General features: G+C 45.1%; 1 protein-coding gene across 3 annotated transcripts in view; it reads left to right on the top strand.

Annotated features, from left to right (window-relative positions):
• ACTR3B (actin related protein 3B) overlaps positions 1 to 25,188 on the top strand; it is a 106,128-nt gene that overhangs the window by 65,164 nt on the left and 15,776 nt on the right. For all 3 annotated transcript variants that reach the window (XM_017519813.1, XM_017519804.1, XM_017519819.1), the window contains 4 exons: positions 521 to 628; positions 3,703 to 3,846; positions 6,651 to 6,824; positions 8,322 to 8,414. In XM_017519813.1, the coding sequence (XP_017375302.1) occupies positions 521 to 628; positions 3,703 to 3,846; positions 6,651 to 6,824; positions 8,322 to 8,414 (519 nt within the window). The remainder of the gene's footprint in view (positions 1 to 520; positions 629 to 3,702; positions 3,847 to 6,650; positions 6,825 to 8,321; positions 8,415 to 25,188) is intronic.

The raw sequence follows: 25,188 nt of genomic DNA, 5'->3' as shown, positions 1-25,188 counted from the left end.
TTTGGAGACAAGATCTCATTGTGTTGTCCAGGGTGGAGTGCAGTGGTGCAATTATGGTTCACTGCAGCCTCGACCTTCTGGGCTCAAGGGATCCTCCCACCTCAGCCTCCCAAGTAGCTGGGGGTACAGATGCAGGCTGCCATGTCTGGCAAATTTTTGTATTTTTTGTAGAGATGGAGTTTTGCCATGTTGCCTAGGCTGGTCTTGAACTTTTGGGCTCAAGTGATCTGCCTGCATTGGCCTCCTAAAGTATTGGGATTACAGGCATGAGCCACCACACTTGGCCAGGTTTCTTTATTGAAAACTTGACTCCTACAGTTTAAGTACTCAAAATTTTCATGTTAGTTGTCCAAGTTGGAATTGGAATTTGAGGGACAGGGGTTAGAGGAGGGATAGGAAATGGAAAGAGTTACTCAGACATATTAAGAGAGAGTTTGTTGACTGGATCTGGTAGGAGCAGGCAGATGCTTTAGAAAGAGTTCCCGTGTGCGAGTAAGTGGTTTCCATGTCTTTTCTCCAGGCAGTGCTGGCCTTGGCGGCATCTTGGACATCTCGACAAGTGGGTGAACGTACGTTAACGGGGATAGTCATTGACAGCGGAGATGGAGTCACCCATGTTATCCCAGTGGTAAGCAGGATAGTTAATATGTAACTCTCTATAGGCTTAACACCTGATTTGAGGTAAGGATGGAAATAATTTAAAAAAAAACAAAAAAACCTTCTATAATGAAAATACATTTTAGATGATAGTTTTACTTAGAAAAGGTAATAAAAGTTTTAAAAACCCAACTGTGTGGGAAAGAATGAAAAAAATGGCCAATATTTCTGGCTTGAGCAATTTTAAATTCACGGTGGCATATTTCTACTGTCAGAATGTCAGAGAATGTCCAGGATGTCTCTGGATCTTCAGAGCCTCTGCTTGATCCCTGTGGGTGTAACATCAACAAGAACGTTTTCCTGGCTTATGATTCTGCCATGCTGGGAGATAGACGCCATTTTGGATGTCCCGTTTGGTGCAGTGCGTGGCCATTTGAAGTAGCACATCTGTGTCTGCGAAGAGATGGGAATGGCTTTAACCAGCTCAGGCTTGGAAAAATTGCTTCTTGTTTTAAACATTTATTTAAAAACCAAGCAGGGGAGGGTGTACATTTTGGCTTGCAGAAGGCTCTGCAATACCAGTTTTTGGTTTTAATTTTCAAAATATTAGAGAAGTGATTACTAATTTGGGTTTCAAGAGATCTCTGAATTTTTCTTTTGGTCCAATGGACTATTTAAAGGAATTATTTAAAATTCATTTGTTTGGAAAATGTATCAGAGCTATCTGAAGATGGTGTTCAGAGAAAAGTCAGACTCATCCTGTCTTCCTCCTGTGAGGTCTCCTCCTCAGGAACCACCATTGCTAATTACTTCTGTATGTTACAGATATGTTTCTGCATATGCTTATGGGTATGTGTATGTGTATATATTTGCATATACACACAGCTCTTTTAAATACAAATTAGGATTTTAAAAAAACCATTTACTTTAGTTGGAAAAATAGTCACCATTTCATTTTGAGAAGGTGATGGGATGCTGTACTAATATACTCATGCTTTAATTCCTGAAAGGTTAGGAATCATTGCAGTGGACAGGCTTAATGATCATTGTGTCTATGGTCAGGGAGAAAAAAGCCAACCTCCCGTCCCCATAGCTTGTGCTCCTGCCCGTGTGCCCTTCCCGTGGGAGGAGAGGTGTATACCCTGCCCTGTGAAGTGTGCGCTTGACTTGAGCCCCCTTGAAGCCAGTCTCAGCACTTCTTTCCATGGGACTCGGGAAGAGTCAGTGCCTGGGTGTGGAGCACTCACCACGAACTCAGGCCGCCGGCTTCCTCAGAGAGCAGGGCTCTGAGATCCAAGATGAGGCTCCTGTGGGCCCCTGGCCTGTGCCCCCTTTGGTTCTTTGCCTATTTCTTATGTCTGACTTAGGAAAAAAATATATTTCACAGTGTGTCCAGGCCTACCAAGAAAGTTGTTTGAAAAGATTTTTAATTGTATCTTAGTTCAGTTTTTCCCTCAGTTATAAATATTACATTTGTCATTAAAAATTTGGACAAAATAGAAACATTTGAAGAAATAAAATTACCCCTAAGCCCATCCAGAAACCCATATTATACTTTTAGTTCTATAGTCTTTAAGCTCTTTTTGTAAGACAGGTGTGTGCACATGCATAGACACACATTTTAAACACAATTGGAATGCCTCATGTCTCATTTGGGATTCTAACAGAATACAATCCTAAAGTTATATTTTGCATATTAATTTAACCCTAATTTTTTTCTCTCGTGGTTAAATATTCCGTGAAAATATGTTTAGGAGGTACATAATTTATTTTTCTGTTGTTGGACATGTATCTTGTTTTAGTATTTTTACTACTGTCATGAGCTGATATTTCACAGTATTTTAGAAAATACTACATGTAATGCATAGAATATTGTAACTGTGAATAGTTTATGTGTTAGAAAGCTAATGTTATGGGTTTGATTTTTAATTGTACATCTCTTTTATCTCCATCTTAAAATGCTTTGCGAATACTTGGACTCTGCAGAAAGGCTGTCTTTTTTTGCTTCTAGAAGTTAGGTACATCAGAAAAAAGCATAGAAGGAATTCAGTAAGTTGTCCTTGCAACTTAACTGGTGACTATATGCCATTATTAGAATGAATACATCTGTAAAATGAAGTCAGCATTTCACTTCTGTGTGCCTTCTGTCTCAGTTGGGGATTATGGCACAGAAGCTGTGATGGGCTATAATGTGAAACCTGGGTGTCTCTTTACTCGATGATCCAGTGGTAGGCATTGTCCACTCTTGACGGTCAGCATCCTGCTCATCCCCTGTACTACAAGCTAGATGTGTGTCCAAGCCTGTGGCTCCTGTGGCAGGTCTGTGCCCACAGGAGGGCTGATGGGGGAGCTTTGGGCCTATTTTTGCTGTGGGCCTGCGGACACTTGACACCGGCCCTGCCATTGATTGGCCCAGGTGGTGGTCACCCTCCTTTCCTGACCCCTCACATACATGCCTTCACTGGCTCAGGGAGGCAGTGGAGTGAGAGGCTCTGAACCCCAAAACCAGTGCTATGTGCTAGACACACAATTTTACCTGAACTGTATTACTGGCCCCTGCAGGGTATTGTTTGCCTCATATTGTGGACAAACGTGTTGAGGCTGAAGCGTGTGAAACTTGCAGATGTGCAGCCAGGATTTGAATCCAGGTTGTTAGAATCTAAGCCCTGTGTGTTAACCAAATTGCTGACTTTTAAACATAAGTAGATTTATAGTTGGCTTAACAATTTATAGAAATAAAACTTCCTTTTTGTTAGGGAAAAATCCTATTGGGTTTACTGTTCTCACAGACAGTGTTACTTTTTGGAAGTGAAATATCCTATGTGGTTTTTATTTTCATATTCCTAATGAGCATATCATTTTGGTTGCTTTTGGAGAGTGTCAGGTTATTGGAATAATCTAGAAATTTGAATATTAATGGAATTGCATACCCAGTCATTTTGAAAGACCTCCTGTACTGAGCTTGTAGAGAGTGGGGATTCCATACATGCTTGTTAGTGCTGTGAGGGGCAGACAGGGAGGCTGAGACAGGAAACCTCATGCGTCCAGGCTGCTCTCCACCACGGAATCACTAATATAGCTGTTCTGCCTCCTCTTCTTCCCTAGGCAGAAGGTTATGTTATTGGAAGCTGCATCAAACACATCCCGATTGCAGGTAGAGATATTACGTATTTCATTCAACAGCTGCTAAGGGAGAGGGAGGTGGGAATCCCTCCTGAGCAGTCACTGGAGACCGCAAAAGCCATTAAGGTAAAAACAGACGGGAAACCGGCTGGTTTGGGGGTGAGAGACATGGTGTTCTGGACACTTCCCCTTGGTGCCATCGTCCCTGCTCCTCCTCTCCTTCCTTTCCCCTTCCCATGAGTGTGGGGCTTGATTTGTTTTACCCCTTGAGTTAAGTGGGCTGAAGATGTAAAGCTTAACCTCTTCCAAATTGATGCTCTGAGGTTTCCAGCTGTCACCGAGCACAGCTTGGTAGGTGGTGCAGCGTGCCAGTGTGCAGAGGCAGCATCTTCAACTGGAGCCTCGCTGCCAGAGCCCTCAGCTACCAGAGCGCTCCTCCCACACCGCCTCCATGCTTTGCTCTAGAATTAGGAGGCAACCACAGCAGCAGAACACTGCCACCCTAGGCTCCAGAGCTGTTACACAAAATTCACATAGGTGTGGGTGTGATGCCTGGCCATACTGCATACTTTCTGAGTGTAGCGGAGCTTTTTGGGGGTGAGCCTGACACCCACCCTTCTCCTCACTGCCTTCCTCCCATCTCAGCACCTCATAACTGAGGCTGGTTGAAGGAAAGGAAGCATCAGAGATGATTCCCGAGGTGTTTTTAGGCCAGGAGGCACTGGCATGGGGGAGGCTCTGCAGTCGGGTACCACCCGCCCTGCTTTACCTGTGACCAGAGATTCCTGGGAATGGGCTCTCAATGCTGAAAAGGTGATGTTGGGGAAGATGTGGTCCCTTCGGAGGAAGCTTTCCTGAGGCAGCATTAAACATTCTTTTTTAGACTAAAATATCTTCTAAGGGATTACCTTCTCCTTTCTTTGCCTTTCCTCAATGGTAGAACATTTGGCTATTTGAAGCTCCCTTGCCACTTCAAATATGTTAGAAATGTAAGTCAGAATTGAGCCCCTTCATAGTGGCTCACACCTATAATCCTAGCACTTTGGCAGGCAGAGGCAGGAGGATTGCTTGGAGCCAGAAGTTCAAGACCAGCCCAGGCAACATAGCAAGATCTTGTCTCTATTTCAAAAAAGAAAAAAAGAAAAAAAAAAAGGAAATAATTGAGCCTCTTGTTATTGATGCCCTCAATGAGTCTGAGTCCTCCCTATTTCTGCCAGGAATGCTGAGCGGCCCTCATGCTGGGCCTTACCTCTCCTCATGGGCTGTCTGGGTTCCCATTTGGATCCTTAAATCTGAGCTGGTGTGCTCGATGTGACTGTGTGTCACCCCCCTGTGAGGGCTGGAGTAAAAGAGACTCTGCTTATAGCCTCCAAATCAGCTGCCCTGTCCCTGCTGTGTGGGGTAGTCCTGTTCTTGCCTCATTTCTCTCTTTAAAGGAACAGATCCTGAAAGGCATGGTTTAGAGTCCCCCTGCTTCCCCTTACTGCATGGCCTTCTGTGGTTGTGAGCAGGCCTGAGGGAGTATGTAACGTGAACATACCACCCTTGCGGCATGAATCCTGAACCTTAAGATTAAGCCTGCTACTCTGTACCCACCTTTATGGAAGCATTTCAAGAGAAGCATTTCAGTTAAGTAAATTGAGATGCCGTAGGATGTTGACCAGGCCTCTGCGGACAGCTGAATGCTTTTGTCTCCAGTCTTGGTAGATTTGAGGTTGTCATCAGCAGCTGACTCTGTCTCTCTGTGTCATCAGGGAACACAGGGTTGTGCAACACTTACTGCCTATCGTTCTTCTTAAAATTCTGCTAGAGTATATCAAAGATACCCAGAATATGTTTCAGGGATGCTAGGAAACTTTAAACTTAATACCTCAAGAACGTCTTCGGAGATCCTTGAGAGAGCCATTCCTTCCAGTGTGTCGAGTGCCAGCTGGGCAGCCCGCCTGGTTCTTCCTATAGGCAGTGTACTTTCAGCATCTAGTACCTGGGAGTCACCTGCTGCTTTGCTGAGGTCAGCTTTAAGGACACATGATCAACACAGAGGTGTCCAAGAGCATCAGCCACACCAGCAGACATTTTACATACCTCAGGCTGCCTGTCGCTAAGATCCATAAGTGAGTTCTCTCGCAGCAGCACGGCTTCAGGCCTCCTGCCTGACTTTGCTTTTCCTTTGTTACCCGGAACCTATCACTTTATAAACTACCATGTCATTTACTTGTTATGGTTGCGTATTGTTGTCTGACTCCCAGCTAGAGTGTAATCTCGGCAGGGATCTGTGTCTGTTTCAGTCACTTGTGTATCTGAAGTGCCTAGACAATAAATATGTGTTGATTGAGGGACTTAGAATACCCCATCAACAAGGTACATTATCTCTACCTTAGAGAGATAGTAGTGTCAGGGGAGCCAATGACAGTGTTGCGGCCAACTCCACACCAGATTAACAAACAGCAGGTTGACAGTGGCCACCTGGCTTGTGGCCTGCTGGGACCCAAAGAAGCTGCTGCAGTCAGGCGTGAGGGTGTAGACGGTGCTGCACTCGGTAGATGAGGCGGTAGGACGGATCTGCTGGTCCAGTGTGGACAACAGAGAGGTGCCAGGGCAGGCCTTAGGGGGCACCTGAGAGGAACAAGGCAAGACAGGGTGCTTGTAGACACCTGTAGATGTCATTTCAGATAGGATCGCAGTAAAATTGGATAGACCAAGGCTGAGATTAATAGCTGAGTTGCCAAGAAAGCAGACTTAACTGTTCAAAGTCCAAGTGTACTCATGTGGAATGTGAGGCTTGACGGCACATCCACACTAGAGTTGCAGTGGGGGCCCGATCTGATTCCAGGGGTGTGCTTACTGCCTGGGGTTCCTGGTTATTTGTCTGAGGGCAGAGACACTGGGCAGTTGTTAATGCCTGGCAACGTCTTTGTGTGTGTATGCAGGAGAAATACTGTTACATTTGCCCCGATATAGTCAAGGAATTTGCCAAATATGATGTGGATCCCCGGAAGTGGATCAAACAGTACACGGGCATTAATGCGATCAACCAGAAGAAGTTCGTTATAGACGTTGGTTATGAAAGGTTCCTGGGACCTGAAATATTCTTTCATCCAGAGGTAAGATGTTTCTTTTTTGTGTGCTGAAGCGTGTGGATGGAGCGATACTGCCACCCAGAGTGCAGAAAGAGTGGTTCCCAGGAAAGGGCCGGTGAGCAGGGTGGCTGCTATTCGGTCTTCTCCCTGTGTCCCCCGCGCAGTTTGTCTGCTTGACAGATTGTTCAATTGCCTCTTCATAGACTTGGTTATCTGCTTTAATAGTAAAGGATGGGTTATACCACGTATAGGAAGACGTTCAGGAGCAATAGAAGATAGAATTGAAAGTAATTTCCAAAGGTTGTGGGTGGTCACATGCTAGTATTACAAGTAGCTAATCTCAAGGACTATGTGGAGGTTGCCTGTGCATAAGAGTGGGATAATCTGTAACCTTTTTATCTTTGGTGATTGCCCTTCCTAACTTCTAATTTTAACCCTGGACAGTGGGTCCTGCTCTGTTCCCTGCTGCAGGTTAGGTAAAGCTTCTGTCTAAGGCCAGCATTTCTGTTATTTAGATAATCTTAAGAATTAGAAATGTTATTTTAACTAGCAGTCATAAGGAATTATTAGTACTTTTGCAGAAAGCAGTAATTAAGAGGCACATTTTAAGATTTACATATGATGCATTTTATTTATATTTTGGTATATTTTCCTGGCTAATTCAGTTTATATTCAGAAGGTGGGTTATAAACTGCTTCTTATTTTTAGATGTGTATGTCACTATTTTGTACAGAGAAACAGCACAGAATGTATACCTCACTAGTAATCTGATGAATAAAATAATAACAGTGATAATCTAGTGAATGCTCACTTTTAATAGTATTGATTTGAAATGTGTCAAATGTCCAGAGAACAGCTGGTGAGCACCTGAACGTCTTCCTCCTTCCTCTGAGATGATACTTGAAGTTTTCCTTGATTTTTAAAATATTTCAGAGGAAATGTAATTGAGCTGAATTAGTTATACTTTAGCTTATTTAACTTATGGAACTGAATCTAAGGCTGTGTATTCAATAACATGATTATCATGTGGCTTGTTTCATTTTAAACAAACACTTCTCATTGAACAAAACGCTTCCCCCATCTTCTAGACCAAGTTCAATTAATCTTTCATTGAACCTGTTTCTTTTTTCCTTATATCCTAATTTTTTCCTTACACTATTGTCAAATGATATACACTCATGTTTCTCGCTGCACTTCACACAGATCATGCACATGCTTCCCACTTCTCTCATTAGGCTGAATCACCGTGTATTCATGATGTGGGGATGGTCTGTCTTTGTTATTGCTGGATATTTTTTCTTCACTAAGTCCACACATTTTACCTCATGAGGAGAAATTTGTCATCACCACCCCACGCGCATGTAGCCACGTGGGATTCATTTGACATAGCCTTCATTCCAATGTGAATTGTTTTAAGTTTTAATAAATTGTATATTTGTTAAAGTTACTTTACAGAAGTTTTCATGTTATTCTATTTGAGAGAAATGTGTAATGTTTCTTTTATATTGATATACGATTCAGTTTGCCAACCCAGACTTCATGGAATCCATCTCGGATGTTGTTGATGAAGTAATACAGAACTGCCCCATTGATGTGCGGCGTCCACTGTATAAGGTATAAGCTGCCTGGGTAAGGTACTTCCATCTCATTCCGCAACTAAAGGCCCATAATTCTTAGAAGAGGGTATTATTATCTATTACTAGTAGATGTTCCTATTTTACCTTCTGTTTTATAGGATTTATTCAAGACAGTATAATTGTAAGAGAAAACGGAAAATGACTCAATTAACTAGAAGTTTTTTTTTTTTTTTTTTGAGATGGAGTCTTGCTCTGTCGTCTAGGCTGAAGTACAATGGAGCGATCTCGGCTTACTACAACCTCCGCCTCCTGAGTTTAAGCAATTCTCCTGCCTCAGCCTCCTGAGTAGCTAGCTTTACAGGCATGTGCCACCACGCGCAGCTAATTTCTGTATTTTTAATAGAGACAAGGTTTCACCATGTTACCCAGGCTGGTCTTGAACTCCTGAGCTCAGGCAATCCACCTGCCTTGGCCTCCCAAAGTGTTGGGATTACAGGCGTGAGCCACCGCACCCGGCCAACTAGAAGTATTTAAGTATTGTAAATATATTTTATTTTCTGACAAGACATATTTTAAGCTGGACAGTTTTAGCCACACATATTGATTGAAAGTAAGAGTGATACCCTCCCCCATGCTGCCTGTGAGCTCCATTGGTTTCGTTTCATGCATATTTGGGTTTGGTGCCGATGTGCTGTTGTCAGATAGAAGTAGAGCCCAAAATGGGACAGTCAAACAGAATATGCTCATGTATTTTTTTTCAGAGTTCTTTGATTGCAGGGAATTTTGAAACCTGGAATGAGAAAAATCTAGTCTATGTGATTATTGAGTAAAAAGAAATCTCACTGACAGCCAGAGATTGTGAGCAGAAGGAGATGGCCAGTTAGGCTTCCTTCATCTTTAATTAACCTTTGCTTGAGTGAGTCATGCTATCAGCTCTCACTGTCATGACTTCACTCACCTTATTCAGACTCAGGTAGCTGAATTGTAAAGAGGAGGGAATCAGGCTCAACAGAGAGCACTCAGTATTGCTTCACCTATACCCTGGAATACTGTGTAGCTTTATAAAAGAATAGGTGACTCAATATAAATTCACATGAAAAGATAGCTACAGTAATAAGTAAAAAAGCAACTTGTAAAATTTACATATATTTCATTTTATACAAAATATAGTTTGCATAGTTTTTGAATTATGTATGCTAAACTCTTAAGTATCTTTGGGGTGGAATGATGGATAACTTTTACTTTCTTTTTTTTGTGTTTTAAAGTTGTTTGAAATTTTATTGTTAAATTTTTTTTCTGTTTAGATAACTTTTGTGGGTGTATACAAATTATAGGTCAGATTTTACTGCATATTCTTAAACACTTTTCTAATAAAAGGTACAAAGAAAGGGAAACTGAAAAGAGACTGGGGTGTGAAAATTAAGAAAGATAGTATGTTATGTCCTTTCCACTTCTTAAACCCTGCCTGACATTAACTGGGTCTTCTCATCAGTGAAAGCAGGCACCAGGCAAGCACTGTTCAACCTTAATCCCATTGTAAAGCAGAGGAGACTGCCAGCAGTTAAAGATTGCTCCTGATGGGGTGGAAATTTTCTTGTTTGACAGTTTACTTCCCTGGACTTCATAGAAGTTTTGGAGTAGCAGTGGTTTTGGAGATCATGTAGATGGAGCCCCATTATCAGTAGATAATGACACTGAGCCCCAGAGTTGGGAAAAGGTGGTGAAAGGCACCTGGTTACATGCTAGGTGAGATCACAAGGCTGTCAAGTAGCATGGTTGCCTTTTAAGTCAATTTTCCATGTCTTTGAAAACTTATGCTTTTCCCACCATATCACACTGAAAATTATGTAAAACGTGGAGGGAAGAGGACTCTTCTTTTTGTCGCCCACGCTGGAGTGCAGTGGCACGATCACAACTCACTGCAGCCTCGACCTCTCACGCTCAAGCAATCCTCCTGCTTCAGCCTCCCAGGTAGCTACAGGCACATGCCACCATAGCCAGCAAGATTATTCTTCAAAGAGGGAAACCCTGTCCCTGACCATTCTGTCACCAGGATAATAATTTCTTCTCTGTGGCTTTCAGGAGGGTATAGCTTGGCCCTGGCTGCCAAGTTTGTGCATAATAAATCCTGTCCTCCATCAACCATCTTGATTTTTGTATAGGACCTCTCCAGTGTTATGACTGCCTTGCAAGTGATTTGAAATTCAAGTAGGATTGAGAGGTGGAAGGACTGGATGTCCTAGTGTTGGCCATGCTTTCTCCTTTGTCATGTAGCTGAGCTGTATACCCTGTGGAGGGAAATGAGAGACACAAAGGAGGCCACCTCCTTTGCCACCTTTCTAAGTTATAGTCAGAGTAGACCAGAATATGTTAATTGGAAAAATTAAGCCGGAATCTCAGTGTTTAGCAGCAAAGGTTTATTTCTTTGCTCGTGGTTCCTAGCTGGTGTGGTCGGCAGTAGGCTCTGCCACTATGTTGTGGCTGCCCTTCTGGAACACATCACCACAGGTCCCCACTGCTGTGGTGGAGGCAGCTGGCGGGCTGTTCCACCCCTCCTCCACGGCTGTCACATGGTCCAGCCTCCCACCAGCACTGGAAGCCACAAGGGTGGTGTTTGGTGAGCACCACTGCTTCTCCCATAGCCACCAAGAAAGGGGCTTCTTTCTAAAGTGTGGGGCTTGATGACTAGATAGAAGCTTAATATTGAGGCCTAAGAAAGCCCATTTCTGTGTGTTTGCCTGCCAGGTAACAGCTGCTGTAGTTTTTTTTTCCCTGTGGTGATATCAGACCAGGAGTTGGCCAACTTTTTCTGTAAAGGACCAGATGGTGAATCATTTTGGCTCTGCAAGCCGTATGGTCTGTGCTGCATTTATTCAGTTCTGCCAGAGCAGCCGAAGACTGTGTCGAACAACTAGGCGTGGCTGGGTTCCTATAAAGTTTTATTTACAAAAGTGGGAGAGAGCCTGTTGGAGACATGTGAGGAGTTCCTTATGAAAGCCTCATTCTGATACTGTCCAGGTTGGCCTGGGGTCATCATCTGTGGACTCCCCTCAGGCTGTGCGTGTCGAGGCATGGCCTTTGCTAGTTCCTCAGCAATTCCGTACTGTGTTTAGGAAAGACTGTGAAGGGGTCACTGCAGAGCTCTGCTCACAGCTCAGGGTGGAGTCACACACGGCTTGCCCAGGGCTTCTGCTGACTCGGTTTCCGGAAGCTGTCAGCCCCCTCCAGATGGACTCTCACTGTGTGGGATGGAGGAGGGTCCTTCCAGAAGCAGCCTCTTGGAGCAGTGAAGCAGCACTGACAGGGTTTGCTCCTGCTCAGTGCACTCCCTCCTCTGCTCCCTTCTCTAACTCCTTCTACTCCTAAGTGCCCGAAAAGCATCGTCTGTGATAGCAAATGCACAGATCTGTAGGTTTGGGGGTTTTTAAAAATAATTCTAAAACACTCTTCTGGTTAGAAGACATGCCACAGATACTTCTGCAGAGCACACAGTTGCCTTTCTCTGACAGCCAAGCATCCCTGTGTCCTCGGGGTGTACCTTTCCTCTTGGTCTTACTATGCCGCGTCCTTCCCTTCTCTGTCCTTGTTGTTGCTTCCCACCTGCTGGGCCACTCTTGCCGGACGAGACGCCCTCTCTCCAGGAGCGATGGGGCCGATTCCTGACCTCAGCTGCCTGGTTCCACAGCCTCATTTGGGCAGCTGTGCTGGCCACATTGACCAGCAGAGCGGGTGCCCTGAAGATGTGCTTTTGTCATCGGAGGAGGTGGTTGCTCTCCCTCTGCCACACCTGCGTCTCGAGGTGCTCGACTGGACCAGTGGGGCTGGGCTGTTTATGTTTCCTGGACGTTGGTGGGACTGAGCACTGCGAAGCAAGTGGGAGGTGCGCACTTCAGCTTCTGCTGAAACCCTCCTGGCCGCTGTGTTAACGTGTTACTCAGACAGATGAGGAGAGGACAAGAACGAGAAAGTGAGAATGAAAGATGGTTTGGAAAATTTAGAATCTTTTTTCCCCCAGCTTTACTGAAATATAATTTTTATGAGTACTTAGTAGGTATATTATTGAGGTATATTGACAAGTAAGATTTGTGTGTGTGTGTGTGTGTGTGTGTGTGTGTGTGTGTGTGTATGTATATATAAACTTTAAGAGCAGGAAGATTGTGTATATTTAGGGTGCACAGTGTGATGATTTGATACAGTATATACATCGTGGAATGTTTACCACAATCAAGCTAATGCAGACATCCATCACCACACACAGCTACCTTTTTAAATGTGTGCAGTGAGAAGGTGTAAGGTTACTCTCTGAGCGGATTTCCATGACACCGTACACAGTTCCCACTGTATTCAGCATGCTGTGATTAGGCCTGCAGAGCTAGCCATCTTCTAACAAACTTCTAAGTTTGTTCCCTTTGACCAGCATCCCCCCACTCTGCAGTGCCATTCTACTCTTTGCTTCTATGAGTTTGACTAAAAATTCAGAATCTTTAAGCAAGCAAAACAGTATTTTTAGATGAAAGTAGCCATCATCTATCTGATTTTTATTTCAGTCTGACTTGTAGATGAGAAGGGTATTTACACATCTGCTTTATCTGTTCCGCCCCCAGGAATGACAAGATCGAGGGCCTGGGGGAAGCCTCCTTGTGAGAGCAGGTAAAACAAGCTTCACCCATCCTCTTCATCCAGGAGCTGTAAAGTGGACCAGAGTCTGGGTCCCACGCTAGGGGATTCTGATGTAATTGGGCTTGGGCTGGGGGGAGCCTGGGCACCTGGGCCTTAAAAGCTTCCCAGGTGACTCTAATGTGCAGCCAACCTGAGAACTACTGTCAGCACCAGCCCACTCCTGTATCTGCCAGTGTTTAGTAACTTGAACGCTTTACATGAGGGGGAAGCCAATTTGAATCGCTTTGTAATGTGATAGATGTCTTTCTACTTCTCAGTTCTATTCAGGAGGTACTTGAGTACCTGTTAGGTACAAGATGCTATTGTTAAATTATGGGATTTAAGTATGTACAAGATATGGTTCTTGTCTTCAAGAGCTTATAAAGAAGCTAAAAATACTGAAATAACTCTAATGGGAACCACTACAAACTAAATGTCATTAAAGTGAATCATGCAAATTATGGTAATTGAGAGAAGGGGCAGATTGCATTTAATTAGAGGGGATCAAGAATGGCTTTGAGAAGCTGCCATCTGAGCTGAGTCTGAGAGCTTGGTCTACAGAGCTGGGGCTGGGTGGACCAGCCAGGTGGAGGGGAGATAATGAGCTCAGGTAGAAGGAGAGTGGGCAGATGCCTGAGGCGCTTGTGTTGGGCAGAGCCTACGGCAGTGGGGAAGGTAGTGGGAAACAGACCTTGGAGGGAGACTGGGGCCTGCAATAAAATACCTTTAACCTGCTCCAGCAGTGGGTTGGGAGTTAAAAATTCCTCTTCGTGAAGTTGGTGAAGCAGATGTGAATACATCTTGATATAGCAAAGGGACTTTGCTATATTTTGCAATTTCTGTAACAAATTGCTTGAAATGAGTATATATGTAATAATTATGCTAATGCCTTTTAAACTGGAGAAGCATGTTGCAGAGTAAATGAGTTATATATATATATATAAAATAAATATATACGTTTTATTCTTATTTAGAAACAGAGTCTTGCTCTGTCACCCACGCTGAAGTTCAGTGATGTGATCATAACTCACCGCAGGCTCGACCTCCTGGGCTCACAGTCCTTCCACCTCAGCCCCCCTGAAACTACAGGCATGGGCTACCACATGCAGCTAACTACAAATTTTTTTTGTAGAGTTGAGGTTTTGCTCTGTTGCCCGGGCTGGTCTTAAACTCCTGGCCTCAAGTGATCATCCTGCCTCAGCCCTTCAAAGCGCTGGGATTATAGGTGTGAACCCTGCGCTGGCTCTGTTTTTAATTTTTAATGTTGAGTATGTTTAAATACCTTTAATATTTGAAGAGAGAAAGTCAGAAAAAAATACATATCATTGGTTTTTCATCGTTTTTCAAATAGGTCTTTTATTCAGATGAAGTCCTGGTTGAAGTGTAATATGTGAACAAATAAAAAAGTAGCTGTTCTGGTGTGGTCAGGGTAGTAGGCAGGGAAGGTTCTAGAGCTCTGTTCTTTTAGCTCCAGTTCCACACTAATATCCCTTATAACTTCTTTTCATGCTTCCTGTTGATACATCCCAAAATGGCACAATCTTGTCTTACCGGGAAGGGAAGGCTGATGTTAACAACTGGAAATTGGACATTGACTTGCCCAACTCTGAAGAATGTTAAGACACCTGTTGCTGTGGGAGGCTGGTGGAGAGGTAGATGGCGGAGCTCTGCTGCTGTGGCAACATCCAGTAATATCATGAGTACTTGCAGAGCGCCAGGCCACACTGCGGGTGCTAAGCAGCTGGGGTGTGTCAGGGCTGTGCTGGGAGAGCCATGGGGGCCTGGGCTGGGTGTCCTTGTAGACAGGCGTGTGAAGATCCGAGTCTGTGCTGTCTAGTGGTGCTCAGTGGTATGGCAGTGTCTGCCTCTGTGCTGCCCAGGATGGCCACTGAGCCCTTGAAATGTGACTGGTACTGCTGAGGAACAGCGCTTTAAATTCATTTAACTATGAATTGAACTTGCCTTTTGTGGTTAACAGCTACTCTGCGGGACAGCTCAGATCGTAGTGAAGGCTGATATGACTTGGTCAGAGCAGAAAATGCAGCATGGGAGGGAAGGATTTTTCAGGCAGCGGGATCTGTATGTGGCTCTGGGGTGAAGGAAAGTAGTGTGAGCCTGTGGGTCTGGAGGGAATTGGCCTCCTTGCACCTCAAGTTTGAAAATGGGAACGGGGAGTGTGAGGCCTGGGATGTGCTTGGGGCCAGATTACACAGGGCCTAGGGGGAGGGCACAGGGGCCACCATTACCAACTGGGGCTCTGAGGAAAGACGGGCATACCCACCTGGAGGGGTCTCACATGGAGTTAAATTTTATCCTGAGGGCACTGACGATTTTATGCAGGGTGTGATGTGACCCAACTTCAGTTCTAGAAAAGTGCTTGGGCTGCACCAGGGGACATGGATCGGAGATGGGGTTAGGATTCAGGAAGACCAGGCAGAAGGCCACTGTAGAACCACGGGGAGGCAGAACCACTGGATTGGGAAGTGGCTGTAGGTGGCACCTGGAGGAAGCAGGGAGAGGAGAGAGGCCTCAGAACATAGGTGAGAACTTGACAAGTCAGAGGAAAAGGGAGGAAAAGGTTCAGGGTTCTTGCTTGCATATCTAGGAGGGTGGGGGTGTCATTTACTGGCAGAGGAGACACAGGAGCAGGAAACCCTTTTGAGGCAGCAGAAGACTAGGTCTAGTCTGGTGGAGATCCTGAGTTGCATATGTAGGCTGGAGGCTTTGCAGGTCTGGGCTAGACACAGAGATTTGAGGACCATTGGTGTGCTAATAGAAATAAAAGGTCTGCAGATGGATGTCATCGAGGGAGAGCAGCAGGTGAGGACAAGATGGCCTTAGCCTGAACCAGCAGAAAGGTCAGGCTTTTAAGGTGAGCAGAGAAAGGAGGCCAGAGAGATTGTCAGTCAGGGCTCCTCAGAAACAGAACCAATGGCAGGTATCTCATTATCTCTATCTCTTTGAAGAGATGGGGTCTTGCTATGTTACCATGCTGGTCTCATCATCAGTGCCTTCCTGGGCTCAAGTGGTCCTCTCATCTCGGCCTCCCAAAGTGATGCAATTACAGGCGTGAGCTTCCACACCTGGCCACTATCTCTGTCTTTATATTATCTATAAAATTTATTTTAAGTAATTGGCTTGCTTTCAGTCTGGCAAGTCCAAAATTTGTAGGAAGGCTGGCAGGCTGGAAACTCAGGCAGAATTCCTTCTCAGGGAAGTCTCAGTTTTGGTCTTGAGACCTTCGGCTGATTGGATGAGGCCCAGCCACATTGGAGAAGGTAATCTTTCCTTAATGTTGATGACATCCACAAAATACCCCCACAGCAACCCCTCGGTTAGTGTCTGGTTAAATCACTGGGTGCAGTGCCCTTCCCAAGTGGCCACACAGCAGTAACTGTCACGGAAGTCAGGAAAGAGTTGTCTGAGAAGAGAAGGAAAACTCTAGAAGCCAGGGTCCCTGTTAAGTGGCACTGAGAGGTCACACAGGGTGAGAGTCAAGAGGTGGTCCTTGAGCTCACCATGTAGCAGTCAGCGGTCTTGTGAGAGGAGCTGGGTAGAGGCCATATCACAGCAGTTGCAGGAAGGGGTGATTATAGGAAAGATGTGTGGGTAATCCTGGTAAGAAATTGGCCATTAGTTGTTATGTGCCTTCTCATCAGGCAGCTGTTTAGAGCTGGACCTGGAGACTTGCCTGGATTTCTCCTAGGACACTGTTGGGTATCATAATAATTTGTATTTTAGACATGGGTATGTTCAGACACCGCTGGGATTGCGGTCTCTGGGTTCAGTTCGACAGTAAAAAGCTCCAGTTCCTAAGAAAGTAAAACTTTTAAAGAATACAATATAGAAATAGCAGGGGCTTCTAACAGAGCTGTCCTCTTAACCTGTCATGGTCATGGGCAGCTAAATACCAGGGAGAGGGGAAAGCCTGCCTGTGAGCTGTTCTTTACGTTGCACCTGCAGTTACAGAGGATGGCTGATAGGTGGCACTGTGTGTCTGCAAAACCAGGTTAAGAAGAGCGCCTCTTAGTATTACAGGAATGAGAATTTTTGTTATTTTTCATACCACATTAGATATTAAGAACTTGCTGTTAATATAGGTTTTATTTCCAGCCTTTCTGACTTAAATTTCAGGAGGTTAATGGGTTATGGGTGGTGTTTATAACGGTATGCGCTATCACATTCTTTTACCAGCATAAAGACAAGGCCTTTCCATCTGCGGGGGTGATTTAAAATTGAGACTTTTATTTGGCATCATGAAGTATACATTTATCCAGTTGACACAGTGAACTGAATAAATAAATAGCATCTGACATCGGCTGAGAAGCGAAAGGTGTGCTGTAGAGACGGGGTTGGAGGGAGGGGGCTGATCAGAGAACCCGTGTCATAACCACCCAGGTTTACCAAAGAAAACTTGGACTCTGCAGATGAGCAGAGTGTATGATTTCCAATCTAAAATTCATGTTGAATTTAGAAAATTTAGATGCACAAAACATATTTACAAAGCGGAAGTTATTCCTTTTGGATTCGCTGTTTATGTTGTTACTTCACTGTAAATAGGTAGATCAATATATCCTGTTATGTTTGTGTTTCATATGCTATGTATTAGTAGCATTATGTTGTGAGCACTTTCTTAAGTGACTGAAATTCTTTAAAAACATGATTTGTAATGAGGCCTGATGCTCCATGCTATGTCTGTTTCAATACCAACTCTTTTTTCTGCATTTAGGTTTTTGATACTTTTCTAGCTTAGGTCAAGATTATTTCATTACCAAGATATGTATGTTTTTCTGGCCTAATCTGGCATACACAGGAGGCTGTAACTAATGGTGTGCTGTTCTAGTCGAATGATTGTGATTTGAGAATCTGCTGGCTTGAATGGGGCAGATACTTTCTGGCTAAAATGCTGACTTGGCTCAGCCGGTCTTTGAATGCGTTTGGATTTCCAATCGCAGTTCTGCATGGGCTGTGGGAGGGAATGATGGTGGGCTGGTGTCAGGAAAGTGTCCAGAAGACTGCTGATTGCTAGAACATAACCCAGGAGATTTGCTGATTTCTCACAGTATATCAAAAGTGATAAGGGATCACTTTGTTTTCTGAATTAAATGGTTTTTTGGAATCAGTCATTTTGAATTTTGGCTTTTTTGGGAAGCACTTTGAGCAGTATTATTTTTAGATTGTTGTGGTTAAGAGCATAGGCTGCATGGCTAAGCTGCGTGGGTCTCCTCGTGGGCCGAGCCTCCCAGCATCGTGACTGCACTCATTTCCCAGCCTCTGTGTCCTCAGGCACAGGATGGGCATGGTCTAAGTATCTCATAGGATTATTAGATCCTGCTTACAGAGGGTGAAATATAGTGCTTGATATCTGAAAAAAGTTGTTACAGGTATAACTTGGAGATTTTGCGGGTTCAGTTTCAGACCATCACAATGAAGTGAGTCACACACATTTTTTGGTTTCCCAGTGCACCCGAAGGCTGTTTGTACTATATTATGGTTGAAGTGTATCATAGCATGATTTCTAAAAAACCAGTGTACATTCCTTCATTTAAAAAATGTGTTATTGCTAAAAGCTGCTGATAGAGACATGAAGTGAGTGCATGTGTTTTGGAAAATTGGCGCTGGCAGACCTGCTTGATGTAATTTCCCCAAACCTTCCGTTGGTGACAAACACACGATCGGCCAAGTGCGAGAAAGCAAAGCGCAAGAAAACGAGGTGTGCCTGTGTTTCCCGAGTAAGTATTATTCTTACTAATAATTAAGTACTGAATAAATACCATTATTGGTTTTTTTTAGTGCTCTCTTAATCCCATGGCCGTGAGCACGGGCTTTGGAGTTAGGCACATCTGCAGCTCCCTGGCTCTGTGGCTTTGGGCCAGTTACTTAGCTCCTGACTGCTGGTACTTTAATCTGAAAATGGGTAATAACACCTTCTTCATCATGGTGAGGCAGGTGTAAGTGGCCAGTGACTGTGACAGCATGTAACCAGCACATGCTGAGCATGTTTCTCCTGTTATTACTGTTAATGCTGATGAGAAGTGGTGCGTGAGCCCTGAGCCCTTACACGCTATGACACAAGACCTGCAGAGATAAGATGCCAGGGGGCTGAAGCCAGGTTGTGTAGAACAGACACATGATTGCGTGGGGAATCAGAAATGACATGAGAATACCAATTTAGTTTTGATTTAATTCAGAGAAAATGCTGCAGGTTTATTCTAACACAGTGGTTGTATGAAATACGTTTTTGAATTGGTTCAATTGAGGGGAAAGGGAGAACTTCCGTTTTGTGATTTTGTAAAGCAGTACCCAGACTTGATTTGACTTGCAGCAGATTAGTGCATTTTGAGCTTTCCCTTTTTGTTACAAGACACTAACGATATGTGTTATGCATTATGAGAATATGGGGGAGAGAAGGCCCCTTTGGTCAAAGCTGCTTTATCCAGGATGCAGAGTGGAAGGCTAGGCTTTGGCCCTGTGGAGGTACGAGGTGAGATTCTGAGGCAGAGTGATCAGGTGGCTGTGCTGTCCCTGTAGGACCCATTCATTTGTTTATTTCTGTTTTGTTTTATTTTATTTTTGAGACAGTTTCGCTCTTGTTGCCAAGGGTGGAGTGCCATGGTGCAATCTCAGCACACCGCAACCTCTACCTCCTGGGTTCAAGCCTGCCTCAGCAGTAGCTGGGTTTATAGGTGTGCACCACCACATGCAGCTAATTTTTTTTTGTATTTTTAGTAGAGATGGAGTTTTACCGTGTTGGTCAGGCTGGCCTTGAACTCCTGACCTCAGGGGATCCACCTGCCTTGGCCTCCCAAGGTGCTGGGATTATAGGCGTGAGCCACCTTGCCCGGCCTTCATTCATTTATTCACTGAGCACTGTTTATAGGGACCTACAGGATCAGCTGTGACCAAAACAGGAGAAAAATCCCTGCCATCATTAACGTGGCACTCTTGCAGGGGAAGGAGACACAGTAGTCAAGTGCATGAGTGAAATACATAGTGTGAGTGCCAAGGAGGAGAAATAGAGCAGAGGAGACAGGAGTCTGGGATTGGTGGGTGGGGAGGTTCAGCCTCCTCTAGATAGTGAGGGAAGGCCTCCCAGAGCTGGGCCAGTTGAGGAGGGGCTCCAGGCAGGAGTCTAGGGCAGAGCCTGTCTAGCAGTGAGGCCCTGAGGCAGGGGCAGGCAAGAGCAAGGAGGGAGAGTGAGCAGAACTGCCAGGAGGTGGAGAGGGGCAGGGTGAGGGTGGGAGGCAGTGAGAGAGAACCTTGCGTCTCAGCCTGAGAGGGGCATTCCTGTGAGAGTCCTGGTCCCAGGCAGAAGGGCTGGGGTGCATGCTGTAGCTTTCTTGAGCTGTGCGGTCGCTGTCACAGGGATTCAGCTCTGTATCATGGCATGAAAGCTGCCATAGACGTGAACAGGCTGAGCAGGGCTGTCTTCAAATAAAGCTTTATTATGGATGCTGACATGTGGATTTTATGTACTGTCCATATGTCATGAAATACTGTTATTCTGTTGATTTTTTCCCAACCTTTTAGCAGTGTAAACGTCAGGCTTAGCTCATGCCTTGCACTGGTGGTGGTGCAGGTGTGACCCATGGGCCCAGTTGCTGCCTGAGCAGTGGGCCGCCTGGAGGCCCCGGGGCTTGTGTGCTGTGGGCAGGGTTTGGCGTAGAAGACGCTTGAGGGGCTTGAGGGTGGGAGTGGCCTTGATGGGACGTGTGTTGATGTAATGGTCACGGCTGCTGTGTTGGAAGTAGATTCTGGGGCACAGCATACAAGTAGGGAACCCGTGAGGAGGCTGTTTCAGTAGACTGCAAGGCTTCACAATGGAGGGTGTGAGAACAGTCAGGCTTTGGCTCCATTTCTGCCAAATGAAGGAGTAAATGGCAAGGGACAGAGCGGGGCTGGACCTGGTACCTCTGGCTTCCTCACCACGTGGAACCCAGGTAGTGCCAAGGCACAGTCATGGGTGCAGCGTCCTTGAAGTGTCGACGCTCATTGCTTCTTCTAAAGATCTGCTGCCAGATCTTGTTGCTTAAAATATGAAGCTGTGAGTTACTGTCTCACATTAGAAAAGTCTTTTGATACTTTTGAATTTTGATAATTGCATTTCAGCATAATTGGTTTCCTTTGTAATCTGCTTATTTTATGCACTTAAAAATATTCTGGGAAGGGGCTTTTAGGCCTCCTCACTGTCCAAAAGGCACACTGCATGACATGACCAGAGTCAGGACCTCCGGCCTCACAGGAGGCCAAGTTGTCCCTGAGGACATCTGAGGACGTCTCTGCCCTGCACAGCACTCCTGCAGGTCTTCCGTCTCTCCCGCTTTTCATTCCCCTCCCTGTGGGGTCTTTCCAGGTGGCCTAGAACAAGCCATCATTTCTCCCTTCTTAAAAAGCCCTCTCTCAATGCCACTTCCTGTTCCACCTGCCCCAGCCTTTCTTTGCCCCCTTCCTCTCCTCATGTTCTTGCTTCAGCACATTCCAGCCATGGCCTCTTCTCATGGCTTCCTCCTCATTGCTTTGCCCAGCTGCTCCAGTGTGTATGGTGTAGCCTGCTCATGGCCCACTCCTGGCCAGTCCTCAGGCCTCCACCCACCCGCCCTATGGCACATGTGGCTCCATGGGTCCCTCGTCCCTGAAGCACGGTCCTGCTGACCTGGAGGACAGCATGTGCCTGGTGTTCTGCTGGTCCTGCTGCACTGTGGGTTCCTTCCCTGTCCTCCTTTCCCGTGGGCTCGTCAGGACTCGGCCCTGGCCCTGTTCTCCTCCGTGTCTGCGTCTGCCACCTTGTTGATGTCATCCAGTTCATAAGTACTGTTTGTCTCTGATAACTCCGGAATCTGTATCTGTAGCCCAGACACCAGCCTCGTCGATCCAGTGGTCTTTCTATAACCTTTGAGGTGTCAAATAGATCCTCACATGTAATGGTGTGAGCGGAGCCCACCCTGTAAACCTGTTCCACCTCTCGTTAGCAGAGGCTCCAGCCTTACAGTTAGTTTTTTAGGCCAATAACTTTAGAATTGTCTTCTGGCCTCCGTTTTTCTCTTATACTGGACCTCATCCCTGTCAGTGAGTTCTGTTGGCTGCATTCCCAAAACATACCTAGAAGCCACCATTTCTCATGACCAAATCCATTGCTGTTCTGGCCAAGCCCATCTCAGCTCTTGCTGGTATTACTGCAGTGGCCTCCTAATGGGTCTCCCCTTTCCCAACACAAGCCAGAGTGATGCTGTTACCATCTTAATTACCCCAAATCAGGTCAGTCCGAGGAAACCCCAGAGCCCTCCGCTCACCCAGACTTAAAGCTCATCCTGTCAGGGGCTACCAGGCCCTGTGTGATCTGGCCCTGTGACCTCACTGAACTCATCTCCTGCTCCTCCTGTCTGCCCCACTCCATGCCAGCCTGCCTGGTTCCCTCCTTGCTGCTGCTTAAGCCCTTCTGCTACAAGGGCTTTTGTATCTGCTTCGCCTTCTGCCTGGAAAATTCTTCCTGGTGTGGCTCACTTCCTCACTGCCTTCAAATACCGTCTTCTTGTGAGGCGCCCTGACTACCCTGTTTCAGACTGTACCTTGGCACTTTCCCCGACACCATTTTGCCCTGCCTTGCTTTGTTGTTTTCCCCATAACATTTATCTCCTAATTTCCTGTATATTTTACTTACTTATACTTAATAGTTCTGTCTCCCTACCCAAAATACATCTCAAGAGGGCAACGATTTTGATATGTCAGATTCATTGCTGACCCGCGGTGCCCGAACACTCCTGGCCCGTGCGGGTGCTCAGTAGATGCTGCTGAACTGGCGGGCGAGATGCACAGTGCACTGTGGGGCCTGTGGGCTTTGTGCTCTCAGCGAGGAGTCAGGGAAGGAGGGGTTGCCAGGCTCGAAAGGTGGTGAGCGGGGCTTTCCACTTGCTGGAAACATCCCCCAGAGATGCTCAGAGTCTGCAAGACCACGGAGATGTGGAGGCTGGAGGGCGGGGATGTGGGTTGGGGTGACACTTGAGGGGCCTTTGTCTGTTGTCTAGGGAGTTTGACTTTAGATTTGAAGACCAACTCTATAATCTTACTGAAAGAAGTATTTCAAAAGATACGTTCAGTAAATATTTGTTAAGCTGCTAAAGTAAACAAACCTCGAGTTCTGAATCTTATTTTAGGAAGTCATGTTAAGCTAGGTGCAGGGGCTCACGCCTCTGTAAAATCCCATCACTTTCGGGGAGGCCAAGGTAGGAGGATTTCTTGAGCCCAGGAGTTCGAGACCAGCCTGGGGAATATAGGGAGACCCCATCTCTACCAAAAAAAAAAAAAATTGCCACTTGTGATGGAATGCACCTGTGACCCCAGCTACTTGGGAGGCTGAGGTCGGAGGATCACTAGAGCCCAGAAGGTTGAGGCTGCAGTGAGCTGTGATTGCACCATTGTACTCCAGCCTTGACAACACAGGGAAACCCTGTTTCAAAAAAAAAAAAAAAAAAGAAGTCATGTTGTTCTGTGTTCTATAAGCAGTGAAACAAAGTAGTGATATATGCTGTTTCATTCATTACTTTGAAAACAATATTAGATGAATAGGGCATTTAAAAATGCTTTGTCTGTGCTAGATTGGCTGCTGAGAGCTTTCTGTCTAGACTGTTGCATGGGATAATCGGCTGCTTTTCTAAAAGTAAAGGGGTTTCATTTTAGAATATTAAAATTTTATTATTTGTGACATCTTTTCTTAAAGACTCCTTTAGAAAAATGTTTACTTACTCTTCCTTGTGGAACTTGACTAAGAATGCAGGCCGGATGTGATGGCTTATGTGTGTAATCCTAGCACTTTAGGGGGCTGAGGCAGGAGGATTGCTTAAGACCAGGAGCTCGAAATCAGCCTAGTTAACATAGCAAGCCCCCATCTCCACAAAAGAAAAACTAAAAAATTAGCTGGATGTGGTAGTATGCACCTGTAGTTCCAGCTACAGGTGGGAGGTTGAGGCAGGAGGATTGTTTGAGCCTGGAAGGTTGAGGCCACAGGGGGCTAGGATTGCACCACTGCACTCCACCTGGGTGACAGAGTGAGACCTTATCTCAAAAAAAAAGCCTCAAAAATTGAAAAACAAAAAAGAAACCTATTAGGCTAAATGTTTATATTTCCGAGGTACATAATTATTAGAATAAGCACTGTTACTTTACTTTGAGATGAAATGGAAAGAATAAATTTATTGGTAATTTCACTTCTCTCTTTTTTTCTGCCTTTTCCCAATTCTTAAGGTGAAACAAGCATAGGTAATAAAAAAACCCAAAGCAAATGATGCCTGTAAGCCACATTTAAGCCATCAGAGTACATAAATCTGGATAATCCCTTAGGTTGAAAAATAATAAGCTCAGGCAACATTTTAATCCTCATAAAAGACGAGTTAGAAAACCAGTTTTACCTTGATGCAAGCAGGCTAGCTAAAGTTAGAGAAGGGATACTAGGAAAATGAGCGGGGACAGTCTGTTCTCTCCTGATCCCGCCCCTCTGCTGCTCCAGGACATCTCCTTGTGTTTAATCTCCCATCAAGACTCCTACTGAATACATTTTAGGAATGAGAGGCAGACTCTCAACCATGTCATTTTCTCAGAGAAAATTGGATTGTGTGTTGGTAATAACAGTACCTGTCACACTGAGAAATGGTTTGTTGTAGGCATGGCTGAGAAGCTTCAGACCCACTTTGTTGTGGTTTGTGTTCTAATTTATTTTTGTGTTTTCAAGCAGCGGGAAAGGGATGCTTGAAAGGGATGGCAGTGTGAGGGGCTGGGAAGGCTGTGGAGTTGGATCTAGGGCTTTTTCCTTTTCCTCATGTAGAGTCACTTCTCTGTTTAGAATGGAAATAACCCTTCCATTAAAGTTTTTTCATTTAATCGGGGGCAGGTAGGCTTTTGTAAAGCTGAGTTTGTTAAGAAATGTTTTCCTTGGTTTCAGTTACTGTAACACTTAATTTTTGATTTCCTGTTTGTCATGTGCAGCATGGTTGGTGGTGGTAAGAGTAGGTTCATTTCTCCTCCAAAGGGACTTTGAAAGTAGTAACGCTTCCTCTAGTTCCCACTGCTTCTGACGCAGAGGTTTTTACAGCCACACAGAGGTTTTTACAGCCACGGACCACTTTTTGCTCTATTAGGAGATGGTAAGTCATTTGACCTTG

This window comes from Cebus imitator, unplaced genomic scaffold (assembly GCF_001604975.1).
Source record: "Cebus imitator isolate Cc_AM_T3 unplaced genomic scaffold, Cebus_imitator-1.0 Scaffold20, whole genome shotgun sequence".
NCBI lineage: Eukaryota > Metazoa > Chordata > Mammalia > Primates > Cebidae > Cebus > Cebus imitator.
The sequence above is the reverse complement of the archived record's forward strand: the minus strand, read 5'-3'. Positions and strand labels throughout refer to the sequence as shown.